Raw genomic sequence first — 17351 nt, 5'->3', positions numbered from 1 at the left:
ATGCTGAAAGATTGTAATGCTTCGGTAGATTAGAATTAAAAGCTTCAAAAATCTCACATATCGCGGCCAACTTGTCGAATTCTTGCCTTTATATTCTGGTACTTTTGTCATCGAACCGAATGTGTCTTAAAATGAACTGGAACCTCTTTAGTGACATCGTAAGGCGATAAATTTCCATTGACCTTCCATCTGTTTCTGATGATTGCTTTTGTTAGCGCCAGATATGTACAACAGCCCAAACAGAGTTTTTAATTCTATAAGATCAATTGGCCTAGCCGTTCTGTTATTGACTGTGTCATAGCGTTTCAATGCTATGAACTTATTGGTGCATTCTATTTCTTTTAGAATATCTGTAATAAAAAAACATTATCAAAACTCTTTTATCGCCAATTTTCGCCTAATATCACCTTTTGGTCCTGCCAGATTGGGTAGAACTTCAGTACGAGTTCGAACGTGACGATTAAATTCATGGTGTTTCCTCCACCTCGGCCATAGATTTTTCAAGACTGAATAGTGCGATGAGGATTCGAAAGCTACCTGACCGCGCGGACAAAACAATATGCGCATTTGAGTTTTAGCGCGAAAAATCTACTACCTCGGTGTCAGGGACCGTACGTTACCACTCGAAGGTTAAAGATAATACAAACAGCTTCTATGATTTTTGAAAGAACCGCACCTAAACTCTCAGACACAATCAGAAGGGCCTAAATTGCTTATATACTTAAGTAAATAGTTTGCTCAGGTTACAGTATTACGAAAACAAATATTTTCGTCTCCAATCCTGGTAAGTAATTACAATTTCGTCACCGTATTCCTCTTGTAATCGTTTTTATTGTACTTCGATCCGGAATAAAGTCTACTTCAATCTGTTCCTGCAGCTATTTTACGTTAATATAACATTCATCAGCGTTGTTCTCAACATAATCATAAACGTATTCCATTGCTTGGTATATTTCGCAGAAAATCTGTCTTTTTGATGTCTCACCCGTCGCGCGAAAACGTAATTTTATCCAGCAATTTCGATGATACCGCGTTTCAACAGCCGTGAGATCAACGTTCTCAATTGTTAAATGGTTATTCAGGAATTCACGGCTACGAAGCCCACAAATTTGACGCCACAGCTGTATAGAAAGCTTTTTTCCGCGACTGGATCGACTTTTTTTGAACCTCCATCTCGAACTGCTAACCTTTCCTCCCTTTTCAATAGGTCCCTCTCCAACCCTCCAACTTCTCTTCCAACATTTCTTTGCTCTCCTCTACTAACACGATATCATCCGCAAAGGGCATTGACCAAGGTGTACCCTTTCTTAACTTCTCTGTCAGTACATCCTTAACAAGGTTAAACAGGTGAATAAGGGAACAGTCTTGTTGAAAACCAACCGCCATTGGAAAACTTTCGGTCAATCAGACAGCAGTCCTTACTTTGGTGTACGTTCATTCATACATATCCTTTCTCAGGAACCCATTACTCTCTTAGCTATTGTTTATATTTCTATAGCTATTGTATATTTCTCTATCAACTGTCTCAAAACAAAGACATGTGAAATTCACACTCAAGACATCCCTGGAATGGAAAAATATTATTTAGTAAAATCTGGACTGTCGGCATCATCTATAGATTTAAATCTGGCTCCTGGAATGTATCAAAATACTTTACCGATCCAGACTGAAACATTTGATCTAGCATCATGTCAATTGTCAAAAATGGGTCAGTGATGCAGAAGACAATATTCATACTAACTAAGCAGTGTATGATATACCTGACTATGTATACTCGTTCAAAAAAATTATGGTGTCGTGTATGTTATTTATATAACATAATATAACATAACATAACAATATCTTTATTTTTAGAAAATAATATACATTCCGTGAACATAAAATTATTTAAAAAAAAACAGTGTCACAAACGAAAATATTATTTACTTATTCCTAACCGTTACATATACAAATAGTCCTCCACAGAATATGGCTCAAGAGCTACCAGTAATTTAAATATTTGATGTTTATACAAACTTAATCTTTCCTCCCTTTTAATAGGTTCAGGCAGTTTATTAAACAATTTGATGCAGCAATAAAGAGCGTTTTTTTCTGTTATACTTAACCTGTGTATTGGAATTTTATAATTATATAACCTGGTATTTACTATACTATTGGGCTCAAAGTTCCTAAAGAGTATTTTATTCTTATATAGGAACAGTAAGCATTCTTGAATAAATACAGCGTACATGATTCCCTACTTTTTAAGTCAAACATAACTCTGATTATTTTTTTCTGAACCAGAAATACATTATTTATGTCCCTATTGTGGCCAAAATTTATTAGACCATATCTAAATTTTGCTTCAAAATTAGCATGATACACTGTTTTTAATGAGTTACTATTCATGTATTTTTTTAGAACTCTAAAGCTGTAAATCACTTTACTCAAAGACATACATAACTGGTCAACATGTTTATCCCAACATAAAAAACTGTCAATATATAATCCTAAAAATTTGGTACTGCTGCTAATATTTAAAGTGTCATTATTTACAATAATACTGTTTGGCATATCTGAATGTGCATAATTTGTCTTAAACAAAAGAAGATCTGTTTTATTTTGATTTAAAACCAACCTATTCATAGAAAACCAGTCTTTAGCTTTCTGGAACTCTAAACTAGCATTAACGCTTAGAACAGACATGTCTTTACCACTGACTAAAATGTTTGTATCATCTGCATAATTTGTTATGCTGGAAGTAGTATTAGCCACTAGACCATGAAGATCATTGATATAGATCACAAACAGTAAAGGACCAATCATATGACCAATCTCAGTACATTTCAAAATATCCCAGACAAATTGAAAAATCGCAGTCTGAGTTGATTTTCCCTGTTGATAACCATGCTGATTTGCACTAATAATATGACATTTTTTTAAAAATTCTGTTATCCGCCTATACATAGTCATTTCTAAGATTTTTGAAAAGGAACATAGAATGCTAATTGGTCTATAGTTATTAATTAATTTAGGATCACCCTTTTTGTAAACATGTGTTACTATGGCAGTTTTCAGGCATTCAGGAAATACACCAGATTTTAGTGAACTATTTATGATTGTAGTGAGAGGATTCACTATCTCCTTTATACAAAGTTTAAGGATTTTAGTGGGTATTTCATAAATTCCACAACTCATTTTGTTTTTTAAATTTTTAGTTATATCCATAATTTCAGTTTCTGTCACAGGTGCGACAAACACTGAATTTATGTTACTTGCAATGTTGTCCAGTGTATTGTAATTGAGATAAAGTGTTATTGAAAGTAGTATTTAAGTGGATCATGTATTTATCAGCAATCTCTTGAGAACTACCCTCTAGTTTTATTGAATTTACACTTTTTAATTGACCATTAATTTCACTAACAATTTGCCACATGCATTTATTTTTGTTGGCAGCTTCAGACATCCTGTTTTCATATAGCTTTGATCGTTTTGTTATTAGTTTCTTATTATATTCTTTTTTAACCTGTCTATAGGAATCATAGAATTTATGGTTAACTCTGCTCATTGTAAACAAGATGTCTAAACGAGTCTTACATTCATATATATTTCAACATAAGTAAACCTGATATGCAAAATTTACAATAACCTAAATTTTGCCTTTGAATTTGAAAGATACCCTTCAGGACAAAATGGTTTTTTTAAGTTTTCTCAAAACAATGTTTTTGGCGTATGCCTCATCATTGCACGCGCTATAATACTTAAAACTTGACAACTAGAAATATAAAGTGTGGTTTATTCCCGAGATATTTAAGAAAAACATAAATTTAGTATAATATTGTACTCACCCATCTATCCGCAAATCATCGTACAATGCAGGCTTATCACATACGGGACAACTCCAAGTGGGCTTCTTTTCATTCATTTGCAGAAATAAGTAGGCATCAAAACATTGTAAATGCATGCAGGTTATAGGTCTACATGGAGTGGTCATTCTCAGTTTACCGAGAGGGCACATTAGCGAAACTCTTAAAGACGTAGTTGCTATTTCGTCGCCATCGTCGTTGAGTTTCTCTTTAACTAAAATTTATTTTCTTAGTCAAAAATACAGTATATTTATTAACGATTTTTTTATTACAAAAATTTCTACACCATTGGATACACTTGTGATGGACTGACACCCCAGAGAAAAAGGCAATAGAAAAAAGGTACAGGACAAAAGCAAAAAAGGGAGAGAGGAGATCTAAGATACAGGAAGTACAAAAAATTAAGAAGAAAGTATTTGCTAAAGATTCCGAAACCTCCTAAGAAGAGCCACTACTAGATTCATCATCAAGGGATGAATCTTTTATTAAAATTGACCCACGCAATTTTTAGAATCTGCAGAGGAACACCTGAAGGAGATTTTGTCCTAGTAGAATCCACTGGTAAAAAAGCGAAAAGAAAGATTTATTTCGTTAGAAAAGTCTTTAAAAATTTATTAAATAAAGATATGAAGAGTAAAAAAGATTTAAACTGAGGTAGAGGCTACTATTTAAATGAGAATAAGCCACAATTAAAGGTTAAAATACGTTTATTGACGTTTCAATCTCCACTTCGGAAATCGTTCTCAAAATACAAACATTAGTAAATTAGCTTCAGAACAATAATGAGGTAGAGGCGTTTTAATGGTTTTAGTTCATGAGGTTGTCACTCAGATATTGTTTTTCTTCAGAGATTGGATCCTTACCCAAAATTCCAATAAATACAAATAACAAAGAAAAACTAATCAAATACTTACTTAAGGATCTTGTATATTCAGCATTTTTTGATCCTTTACTTTTCAGTCTTTGAAGTAATTCAACAGAGCTTAGCTTCTGAACTAAACTCACACTTAGAGCATATCCTCTATTAAAATCTGCGGCCCACGATACAGATATAAGGTTTCCAATTGTAGGGCTTAATTTTACCATTCCAGTAATATTTACAGGGCGTGGTGGGCGTTTAGGCTCTACACCCGGTTTATTGGTCGGAATTGGGTTCTGCAAAAAGGTATATATTATAATAATTAAGCTGGATTTATAGTTTGAAGGACTGTAATACAATTAAAGTCAGAAAACTGCAATATCTGGGACATGTCATGAGGGGTGAGCGTTATAACTTGTTGCAATTAATAATGCAAGGAAGAATACAGAGTAGAAGGAGTCCCGGAAGAAGACGCATCTCCTGGTTGAATAATTTGAGAGCTTGGTTTAACTGCACTTCTGCTGACCTCTTTAGAGCAGCAGTGTCGAAAGTGCGAATTGCCAACCTTCTTAGAGGAGATAGCACGTGAAGAAGAAGAAGGACTGTAGACGCAGACGCACTGGAAAAGATCAACATAGACTTTTGTGTACTCTTATTTATAAATGAACGGAAACGCATGACGGAACGTAAGCGAAACTCACTGGAACGGAAGAGTTGGTCAACTTTCATCTTTTACAGTGCGTTACTTGCATCTGGCCAATCAAAAAAAAGAATTTTGTGTCCCGCCTTCCAGTTTTATTTTGTAAAGTTGAGAAGTCCAGAATTTTGTTGATTATTTGATACAATGGACGTTAAGTTAATAATTTATAAAATAATAAAAGGATATTATAGTATAATTTCAATATTTCAGATAAATATGAGTTGTTAATTGGTCTAATTCGGGGTTACCCACACATTTATGATAAATCCAATAAACAGTTTAAATACCAAAACATGAAACAAAACAGCTAAAAAAAATTTCAGAAGAACTTCAAATGACCGGTATGTTTATCTTGTGTAATTCGAAGTAAACTGCCTAATTGCAGTTTTGTATTACTGGTAATACATGCGACATCAATGAAAAAACTGGAATCATTTGAGCTGTGGGTGTACAGAAGAATTCTGAAAATATTATGGACAGAACACGTCACAAACAAAGAGGTTCTGGGAAGGATGAACAAAGAAATGGAAATTTTAAATTCAATAAAAACAAGAAAATTAGAATATCTCGGACATATTACACGTGGAGAGAAATACACCTTGCTCCAACTGATTATGCAGGGAAAGATCCAAGGAAAGAGAAGCATAGGGAGGCGTAGAATGTCATGGCTACGCAACCTGAGAGAGTGGTACGGATGTACATCAAATGAACTTTTCAGAACAGCCGTCTCAAAAGTCCGAATAGCTATGATGATTGCCGACCTCCGCCGCGGAGATGGCACTTGAAGAAGAAAATTACTGGTAAATGAGTTTTTTGCATTATACTTTTTCAGTGAAAAATTGCCAGAGAATTTAGATAAATTTAAGAAATAAGTTTCCGGAGCTCCTGTTACCCCACAATGGAAGTACTTCGATTCAATGTCATTTCTAAATACATACATTAAGCCCAGAAAGTAAGTACAGAATTACTTAAACATGTATTTTTGACCATAGATCACGAAAATGATTTGTGGCCCCAAAAAGAGAATTTCCGACAAAAAATTCGAACATTTTCGTGATCTACAGCGAAAAATACGTAAGTATACCAAATGTCATGAGCATCAGGATGGGGCAGAGAAAGTAAAAAATTACCCCAACTTTTTAGTACACATACAACAACAGAAGATGCAAAAACAATAACAGCCCTAAATCAACATGCTCAGTCTTTACAGTCACCGGTTTTTGACTCATCAAGCTGCTCCAGTGCATGGTCAAATTCCACAATGATCGAAAGTAGCTTAGACTGTCTGACACAGGATTGTAATATGCAAATGTCTCCACATTCAATATATGAACAAAATATTATCCAGATGGAAGAGACAGAGGATCAAAGAGTGACTGTAAATTCGGAAACTGTGCAGGTTGCTGATAAAGGTGAGGTTTAAATTTAATAAAAATGATTCCTCTCTTTCACTAACTCTCAGCAGCTGATTAAGTGGTCGCCATTTTATTAATCATAGATTTTGTTTCGCTGAATCTCTTGGTCTCTGCTGAAAACGGTTATTTTTTGAATTAATAATGTGAGGCAAATAGTGAAATTGAATATAAATAAAACAATGTGCTATCTAAAATAATGGAACGTGAAAAAATTCACAATTTATTAGTAGGCATCCCAATGTATATAAATATATATATTGTTGAAACAGTGTTAAAGTACAACTTGAAATAGTGAATTTATTTTTACTTTATTTAAATCAAAAATATTTTAAAAAATATAACAAACTTCAAATTCACTGGAGGTTTCCTTATTATTTCGTTATTCGCTCTTCTTTAATTGTTGGCCACTTTCTTTGTGGCTTACAGCTGAATAAGCGCTTAGTATACCAAGCGTAAACGGATTAATTCCGGTGAACGCAGCCAAGGACAATATTCTAGGTTATAGACGCGATATGTTGGTTGCATATTAATAGGTATGAATAAGTAATATCTAAAAATACGAATGCGTTCAAATAATATTGTAATGTATTAAAAATAACACAATAATGAAAAGGTTAAATCAGTATAATTTACTAAAATACGTAAAGCTGAAAAGTACTTACAGGTAACGGACAAATCTTATTATTTATTCTAACAGATATACAAGGGGGAAAAGCATCTTCTTGTTCACAGCTTGTTTCCAACAAGCAAAATCGGAGTTGTACTTGCTTTAAATAATCACAGATTGTTCCAGGTCTAGTATCCCTACTGCTGGCTATATCACTTGACTGCTGCGGCGATAAACTAAATTTAAAGTGGGCTTCTTGCATTCTAGAAACAAAATCAATATTGAATATAAAAAACTTTCGTTGTATTTAAAATTAGTTCTAATAATTAAAGTATGCGGGATTTATTTTACCAATTTCTTTGTAATCAGTTTTTGATTTCTTTTTAGTAGTTTATTTAGGAGTTACTAAAGCTGTGGTAGGTAGTGCATTTTTGGACTCAAAGTTGGGGGGCTAGAAGGAACCGATAAAGTAGGAGATTCAAGACTTGTGTCAGCAGAATGGGTTCATTTGATGCAAGAGTTAAAAGGAATATATATATATATATATATATATATATATATATATATATATGTATATATATATATATATATATATATATATATATATATATATATATATATATATATTGCTGTTTGAGACTGATATTTTGGGATTGACAAGTAAGTCAGTAGGAGTGTTATTTGCAGATTTCTTCTTTTGAGGAGAGCGAAGGGGAGACATACTAGAAGGAGGATCAACTGGGACATGGCTAGAAGTTATATTTGGAGAGTGATTGCTAGATATTTCTTGAGGGTTATGCCAGAACTCTGCAGTGTGTCCAGATTGTTTGCATAAAAAGCGTTCAAACAAAAGTTTGTCCGAAGTTATAAAGATTCTACAATTTGTATTTTCATATGAGGTTACACTTTAAGCCTTTTTTATTTGGTATTACATAGATAGACAGTTTAAAATTTAGATTAAAAAAAATTCTCTATAAATATCCATCAAAGTATATGACACCTTTTGTACCTACCACTTCAGGTGGGAAATAAGCAGAGACGTTCGCTGGCCGAAGCCGAAGTCTCTGACGAAGCAAGGTTATGCAGAAATAACGCGTTATAAGACTCTAATGATACCGATTCATACACGGAGCATTTGGCTTTTCAATTTATTAAAGCGACAGCACGCTTTTTCTGAAATGTGAACTTTGCCATATATATATATATATATATATATATATATATATATATATATATATATATATATATATATATATATATATATATATATATATATATAATAATATACTTTTTCAAATAAGCGAAATAGTACATGTTTCTTAGCAGCACAGCTGGTTAAAATTTCAAAATTAGATTGACATATCTTACCTTTGATTATTATTAGGAACTAACGAGGAAGGTTTCAATATTTCAGCTAGAACATCATAAAATGGCAACTTTCGAAACTTCACGTCTGGGTGAATGGGATAAGCCATAACATTTTGTTGATGCTTAGTTTGAGAATACTGGGGGTAATGCGCATACATATTTGTTTGGTACAAACTCGGTTGGGCAGCAGGCTGAAACCAAACAATAATTATTCATTCAATATTAAATCAAAAATTGCGTTAGCCAAAATTGGAGCATCAGACAAATTTGTTATTATTGCTTTTAAAATTAATCAATAAACAAACACAAGGTATCAAAAATCAAATGGGTATAAAGGTTGAGGAGAACAAGTATCATTTAAACGTATATAAATACATATAGTAAGGATAAACCACAAATTTTTAACTGAAATCAACAATAACCGAGCTTGGCCCACACGCTGTCATCTTTAAACGGACACCTTAATGCTTACAAACCAAACACCAAGTATTTACGCCGCGGTATGGAAATGATCAATTTTTCACATCACAGTGTAGAAAGTCCACACTGCAATTTACGAGGGGGAGTAATCTTTCTAAATAAATAAAACAAAGAATGAATATATTCGTAAGAGATAGGAATATATTCACTATAATTAGTAATTGTAGACCTACTCTACCTCTAGAATGGGGGATAGGTCTTAAGATTTTTTTTGGTTTTGGTTTGGAATCTTTCGCCACGTAATTACATATAAATATTATTATTCATTCATACAGGATTGTACAGGTAGGACACTTTTCACGCTCAGGGGTTCATCAGAGCGACTTCATTATAACTCACAAGACATAAACCACGGTTAGATAGGCGGGCGGCATATAGACACACATACAAAGGAAATATCCATTCAAATTATCAATTTTTCAATTTTTACGAAATGTTTGATAATAGATGGATGGTAAATCAGGGTCCGTTTCGTTAGCCACCTCGCTCTCCGGACTTGACTCCTTTAGATTTTAGCATGTGTGGTTAAATTACGACAAAGGAAAATATGATGCAGATAGTCTTACTTGCTTTTAATTCTCTAACACACGACTATATTTCCAGAATTACAAGACATAACTTAATGAAAAGAATTCATAAATTTTTAGAAGAAGATGGTGATCATTTTGAACACTTATAAAACATTATTTGTTTATGGGATGTCATATTTGATGTAAATGGTGAGGGCGGTGTTTGGTCCGAGAAGGGATGGGCAGAGTTAGATAAGTCAGTGTTCTTTAATAGATGGGCAAGTAATTGCGGGAATGGCTACATAACTATGCGAAAGGAGGTTCTAATGGAGTAATCAGGTACAGAGGTAGTAAGACGGTATATAGGGTTGGAAGGATTACTTAATGTAGTGGTAGCATATGATAGAAGCAGATGTTGTCTTTTAAGGGACAGATGGGGCTCGTTACTTTTGCAGTAAAGTCTCTGAGGCATAGACGAAACAAAACACTGTTTTTTTTTCAGTTTGTTTTTAGAAAAACTGAAAATAACTATTTTAAAAGCTGTTTGAATTCACTTTCCCTCATATTTGTATTAATCTTTTTCGACCAATGGGCTCACAATTCTTGCCAACTTCAGGTCAGATTCTTTCGACATTCTATAAAAAGCAATGAACTCTCTATCCGTCTGAGACAGTTCTTTGCTGTTACGAATAGGCGAGATTTTGCATTCTTTTCAAAGTAGGAAGTAACCCAATAATCCCTATAAACTGTACGAACCCTGCGGTACTCATAGTAATCAAGCATGTCTTCTTCGAGGGAACTCAACATGGTAAAACCACAGAAGTGCTCGAATAAATAAACACAATTGATTCAAAACCAGTCGCTTCGTGGGCGGAGACAGGTTTTATTTAGGTTGTAAACTGATCGCAGATGAAATTAGTTTTCAACCGTTGTTTTAAATCAGTAACCGTGGGCACTGGATCTAAGTGTTACTTTATCATACTACAACTCTCTATAATTACCAGAAATATCAGAAATAATAAAACTATATAAATTCCAGCACCCAAGCCGATTCTGTCAGCTTGGGTCATTGATAATTCCACAACAATAGAATATTTACAAGAGTTTTTTAGCTGTTATCGAAATAATTTTTATAATGTGACACTAAAGATGTGGACGAAGTATACTTACTGTCGTTTGCCTACTGTCGACACCGTAAGACTGAACACTAGTCGGAACGTTATCCTGTTGTGGCATTCTATTAGCAGGAGCTCCAGAAGTACCATTTGAAAGTTCCTGTCTAAAAGTACAAACAAAAATAATCATTAAACGCAAAAGTGAATCTGTTTAGTTTTAGTTTAATATGAAATAGTGTCAATAGCAGTAATTTAGAACAAATCTAAAAGTGTGTTCTAAATAATTCGTTTTAATTTAAAGAATAGCTTTGTAATTGTTTTAGAGATAAAAAATTCTGTAGCACTTTAATTGTCTCGTTCTGTATAAAGTTTTACTTCACGTATTTCAAATCCAATTCTGTATTTTTTGTAAGTTATATAGTATTCTGTAAGGTTTTAATTTGAGTTTAAAAAATCTTCGAAGAACGATTCTGAACGAGAATAAACAAAATTGAAGTGTTTTTCTGTATTTTCAAATTGCCTTGAGTAAAATACTTTCTCTGTAATAATTGCGTCTTAAAAAAATCGATTGTAATAAACAACATCGAATAATTTATTTAGATTGACAAAAGCCGAGAAGCGGAATCCAATCGCCGGTTGAGAGTTTTATTATGTCGGGAAATGATCATCAGAGAGCACGAGCAAGTAATTAACATCGCAAAGAGACAATTTTTCAAATCAGTGCGGCTAAAATCTCGAAGGATCTTGGCCTGGCTATCAGCCCATCTGGATCTGGAATTTGGCCAAGGTACTGGGGTTGTCCCAGTACCATCAGATTCCCATTTTGATCTAGGCAAATAATTTAGAGTTATTTGCGGTAAATATTTGCCGCAAAACAATAGAAGCCATGAAGAACTGAGAATTATATCTGAAATCTTCTGTGACATGAAATACAGTATTGTGTGAATTAATGTGAACAAACCAGAGATATGTAAATGAGGGGATATGACACAAACGATATTTCTGTATTTACTAAATGGGACCACTTAATTAATGTTGTTTTGTTGATGTTTAACTGTTTGGTTAATATGGCTAGCTGAAAGTGACTCATTGGCTGCCCTTCATACGAATTTTGATTGCTGGCCCTGCACTAGGAAGTGGGTCTTATCAGAAAATAGCACTTTTGTCCAATCTTCTGCACTCCAATGGGCGTATTTTTTTTGCCCAATTTAGTCTTTTTTTAATCATAGGCGCTGTCAGAAGTTGTTTCTTGGTCTCACAACTCTTCTCTCTCCTTCTAAGAGATGTCTGCATACTGTTGAGTCGTGAATTTTTATTCCAGCCTTTTCTAGATCTCGCTGAAGGTCATAACTTGTTTTTCTGGGATGAAGTTTGCTATCGCGCAAAAGAAAGGCTTCATCTCGAGGAATAGTCTTCTGTTTTCTTCCACATTTTCCTTTCTGCTACACTTCAACTCACCCTGTTTCTTTTTTTTTGTTTAATTATTTTGTTTACTGCACCCAAACTTACACAACACTCCTTCGCAATGTCCCTTACTCATGGTCATTGGTGTATGCTCACTAAGTGTTATGATCCTTTGTCTTTTCCTAGGAGTGATATTCATATTAAAAAGTTAAACCTGATTGCATAGTTAAATCAATGAAAATAACACCAACTTGCACATAGCCTGAGATACAACAAAATATAATAATGATATAAAACACAAAGCATATGTTTTAAACAATATCCTAATAAGGCTTTGAGTATTAAATTTCAATCTCTGTTCACATTAATTCACACAATACTGTATATCCTAGATTGATAAAATGGCTTAAGAGTTATTTAATAAATTAAAATAGTTGTTTATCAAACTTTATTAGGACAATTAAAAACTAGAGCATACATTTCTATTGTTACAACATGTGTCTTGTTTCATAACATTTCGATATACTTTAGGTTAACCTTGTTGATTCAGCATTTTTATATAAACATTATTTGACCTAATACCCGGTATCTTATATAATGGTAAACAGACCATGAATCAAGTTTAGTTCAGTCATTGAGTACCTAATTATCAAATTGTCTTACCTCAATTCAATCTCTTGTATTTCCTCACAATAAAAAAAAAACAAACAAATTAAGAACATGAGTACATCTGACATCATAGCAGGTAAAAGGAATTTACAGAAGAAGATGAGTACCAAAATTATCCATATGGAGCAAATAAACATGAACTTTACAGTCAATATTATAAAAGTAATGGTAAGTTTTGGGAAATTTTCTGTTTTTCCAAACTTTTATGATAAAAACATTATTGACAAACTGTCTACAAAATTATTTCTAATAAAATACTTAATGTTACCTAAAATAATCATAAAATGACTGCCCTGCTGGAATGGTGCAAATTTCTGTGAGTTGGGGTCTAAAATTTGGTTCCTTGTGAGTCTTTTTATGATTATCAGAGTAAAGCCAAAGTGGCTTGATAAAACGGTACTTCTCAATATACTGTGTAATTAAAACACACACTTTTGATGGCACTATAATGCAGTGTGTTGTTTTAACTTTTTTTATACATTGAAAAATATCTAATGCTGTTAATATTCTATCTCTTATGAAACTCAGAACCAAGAATTTCATTCAGTATGAAATTTAAGACTAATCTTAAATTATCTATATATTATATTAGGATTTAGGATTGGAGAAAAAATATACAGAGTTAATTATATAAATACCGGTCTTCTGACCTGATTGTTTGATCTTCATTTATTTGGACAGTATGTTTGCCTAATCTATTAGCTCTTGCAATACGTTTACGTCTTGCCTCTTTGCTACATGCATTATTGAGGTTAGATTTTTTTCGTGGCATTTTACCTAAAACGGAAATTTTGACAAACAATGGCTTTATGTAAAATAAATACTAGGAATTGATGTGTCAAATGTTATTATATACACCTTATTAGTTACAAAAACTAATACTTTTTAAATATATACTAAAAAAAAGCTTGATATGGAAATTAAGTTCCTATTACAATTTTTCTACTCTAAATTATGCTTATTTGTGTTGGCAGATGTGTCAAAAAGTCTTACTATTTGGATCTTACATATTTACTTACTGGATTGCTTTATAGATTTCTGTTATCTTGATTAGTATATTAGGAGATCTAATTTTAAGAAGATTTACAGCTCTATGATGCAATTCTGATTTTTTTCCTGCTTTGCTTCTACCAGCAAAACTCATTAACGTTCGTAAATCAGACACACGGAAGGCTGCTAGCATAGTCTGAAAATAAATTACTAATTATATTATTATTATAACTTAATTCATTATTAGCTTATTATGGTTTTTTACAAAACAAAAAAGAGTACTACATAAAAAGTCCCCAAACAATTCATGCCAAGAAATCAACAAAACTCATAAAGGTGAACAACAATTTAAAATTCTACCAGTTTGTAAATTCAATGGGGATACTTTAAAGATAAGCTAAATTAGACGAAATGGTGGGCACAAAAGTGAATAAGATAATATCTAGGTATTTAGAAGAGACAGGTGAGTCAATGGGGAATTACAGCTTAAAAATCTTCAAGACCAACAGATGGAATATATTCCATAGTACTTCAGTAGTGGCTTATCGGGTTATTTAGGACCAGTAATCCATTAAAACCTACAATAAATTACTCAGACAAGAAGAGTTATTCAGGTTACATTATTTCAATTAAATGATCCATGCTGGTTAATCTTGTACTTAAATTTTCATTGGTAATTAATTTGTTTCCTTAAGACTGATAAGTTACTTTTTTAGTTATTTCTTTATGTATCGCTAATGTTGCACTTTAAGTAACAAAATGAAGTAGGTACATAATATAAATTAATAGTTTATGTACCTACCTGATACCTCTTCTGTTTAAAATTTTATTGAAAACAATTGTAATCCAGCAACTTACCCGGAAATCAACGTTGGTGTTGTCGGACATTTTCTAAGGGGGAAAATGTTCAAACGCACAGTCCAATGCAGTTTCCAGCATTTAAATGTTTCCAAACTTTTCAAAAACAAATTTTGTTACTTATATTATTGTCTATTCTGTTTAAATGTTTCTATGGCTTGATCTTTGGCATCATAAAACATAAATGAAAATAAAAGTTTTATATAAAAAGAATAGTTTTTATTTAATTATTTCACTACCGGTTATCACAGTGATGATATGTGTCACAAACACCACAGCACACTTCCACCTAGCAGTGCCAGTCCGTGTTAAAAAGTAAAACGACAATTGGCGCATCGCCTAGTGCCAGGGTGCGTAACTATATATACATGCGTTAAATTCAAAAGGCACGTAAAATTACCTAGGACTGTAAACTCATTTTAAAGGAAGGGAAAATATAATCCTAAAATATCAAAAAAAAACCTTATTCTAAACTACAATAGGTATATATTTTTCCTATACTATTTGGGTTTTCTTGTTATGTTAAGCTTACATTTTTATTTTTCATTACATTAAAATTCCAAAGTAGTTAAAAAATTAAAGAATAAAATATAGAATAAAATCTTTATTTATAAAAACAAATGTTACAAAAATGTTATATATGATACAAGGAATATTAACAATACAAAGTGTAGTATAATTTAGTGTTCTTAATGTTGTGACAAGAAGTTGTCAGTATTGAAATAATTGTTTTGTTATTCTAATGTCAAGTTTTACGTGAACATGACGTGAACACAAGCTCTTAAACTCCATTCACTTAACTCGGGCATATTTTGACAGATTCATTGTCAGAAACCTACAACACAACAATTCCTACTTCTCAGTATTAATAGCTCAAAGTATCCTACTACCAAAGAATATAGACGCTATAAGCGTCTATATTCTTTGCTACTACTGCAGACTTCTTTCTTTAAAAAAAGTAGAATTATTCTAAATAGTGGAAGTGTATACTAAACCCATCAAATTTTGGGTAGTATATATTTAAAAAATATATTTTAGTTGTTATAATTTAACATAACTATTTATTATATGGTACAGATAAATAAATATTGATTGTCGGTAATTGCAAAGTTCTATTTTATTTACTATTTAGTTTGTTTACTATTAATATTGGCTATGAGTACGTGTGCTTGGTTGTATAGTAATTTCCAGCCACTTTTAGTCTGTCAAAAAATAACTAACTTCGCAAAAAAATAATTACTAAATTCACTAGACAGTTTGGACTGGGAATAGCGAACCGATTATATTACCCATTACCCGGTCGTGGTAAAAACACTAAAAACAAACTCGGTACGGCTGTTCTCGTAAGGCCCCTATATCCAACTTTAATTATATCTTCCTCTTTAAAATGACTAGCGCCTACATGAAAATTGTTATAAATAGTTTCTGTTTTCTCTAATTTAGGGCTCTTAACAGCATTCACCAATTTATGAAACATATCCATATAATTTTCTGGACTCGGTAAACGGAATTGCTTGCTAGTAGCAAAGAATATAGATGCATGTAGAAGCCTCTATATTCTTTGCTAGAAGTATCTATGCAATCTGGAACACGTCTTCTTTTTTATTAAGGTTCGATTCCATAATTAAAAATCGTCGAAAACTATATATTTTTGCACTATTTATGAATTCTGAAAAAACAAAACAAATAAAAACATTTTGTCGTATTCGTCTCAAGGGAAGACTTTGTCCAAAGATGCCAAAGAAAAGAATATAGACCAGAGATATGTAAGAGAGTCCATATAGTATTTTTCATATAAATGCGTGCACGTCACAATTTATATAAACTTCGTCACTTACATATATTTAAAATTTCCAGAACGTCAACCTTAGAGTTCAAATTTTCCTAACACAGTTAATAATAAACCCATACGGAACTGCTCGATTTTTCATAGGCGTCAACATGGTATAATAATCAGAAAAATGTAATTATCAGTATATTGGGAATTTTAGAATTATACTGATTAAATAACCAAAAGCATTTGTTATTATTAATAATATAAATTTTATGAAATAACTCTTTAAGTCTAATATTCCACAAAATAATAATTTGAATTAAATAGATTAAACAATTCTACGCAACTGATACAAGAATACTTCAAATTTTACTGACGTCGTAAATCTTGAATGACGTGCATGCATTTTTATATGAAAAATACTATATGTCTATATTCTTTGCTTTGTCTCTATTTTTATATCTTTAATGACAAAGTGACAACAAACAACGTGCAGGAACATGGAGGTAAGATGGTTTCTTACTTAGTAGGGAATTCTACTCGTCAAGTAGAATTCGACGAGTAGAATTCCCTACTCTAAGGTTTCTTACCTCCACGCGCATAAACGAGACTAACAGTGCCACCAAACGGAAGGGTGCACAAACAAAAACGTGTGATATGTCTAATCTAACATAGACAATACAGTCCAGCCACAGAATAAGAAACAATTCTTTTTTATTCTGTGGTCCAGCTGTCAATTCATTGTTTCTTATTCTGTG

At 32.5% G+C, this 17351-nt stretch overlaps 1 protein-coding gene across 2 annotated transcripts in view; it reads right to left on the bottom strand.

The window, feature by feature from the left end:
- Positions 1-15080, bottom strand: part of LOC140447248 (E3 SUMO-protein ligase PIAS2-like) — a 33643-nt gene extending 18563 nt beyond the window's left edge. The window contains exons 1-7 of one of the 2 annotated variants that reach the window (XM_072539793.1): positions 14820-15080; positions 13991-14157; positions 10954-11062; positions 8795-8985; positions 7482-7689; positions 4760-5000; positions 3828-4059 (exon numbers count right to left, since the gene is read on the bottom strand). In XM_072539793.1, the coding sequence (XP_072395894.1) occupies positions 3828-4059; positions 4760-5000; positions 7482-7689; positions 8795-8985; positions 10954-11062; positions 13991-14157; positions 14820-14849 (1178 nt within the window). In that variant the 5' untranslated portion in view covers positions 14850-15080. Of the gene's footprint in view, positions 1-3827; positions 4060-4759; positions 5001-7481; positions 7690-8794; positions 8986-10953; positions 11063-13621; positions 13749-13990; positions 14158-14819 lie in introns of those variants that run through there. The other variant, XM_072539794.1, reaches the window with a different exon arrangement.
- Between the last annotated feature and the right edge of the window lie 2271 nt (positions 15081-17351).

The sequence above is a fragment of the Diabrotica undecimpunctata genome, chromosome 8, assembly GCF_040954645.1.
Source record: "Diabrotica undecimpunctata isolate CICGRU chromosome 8, icDiaUnde3, whole genome shotgun sequence".
Classification (NCBI taxonomy): domain Eukaryota; kingdom Metazoa; phylum Arthropoda; class Insecta; order Coleoptera; family Chrysomelidae; genus Diabrotica; species Diabrotica undecimpunctata.
Note: the sequence above shows the minus strand (reverse complement) of the source record. Positions and strands in the feature narration are given on the sequence as shown.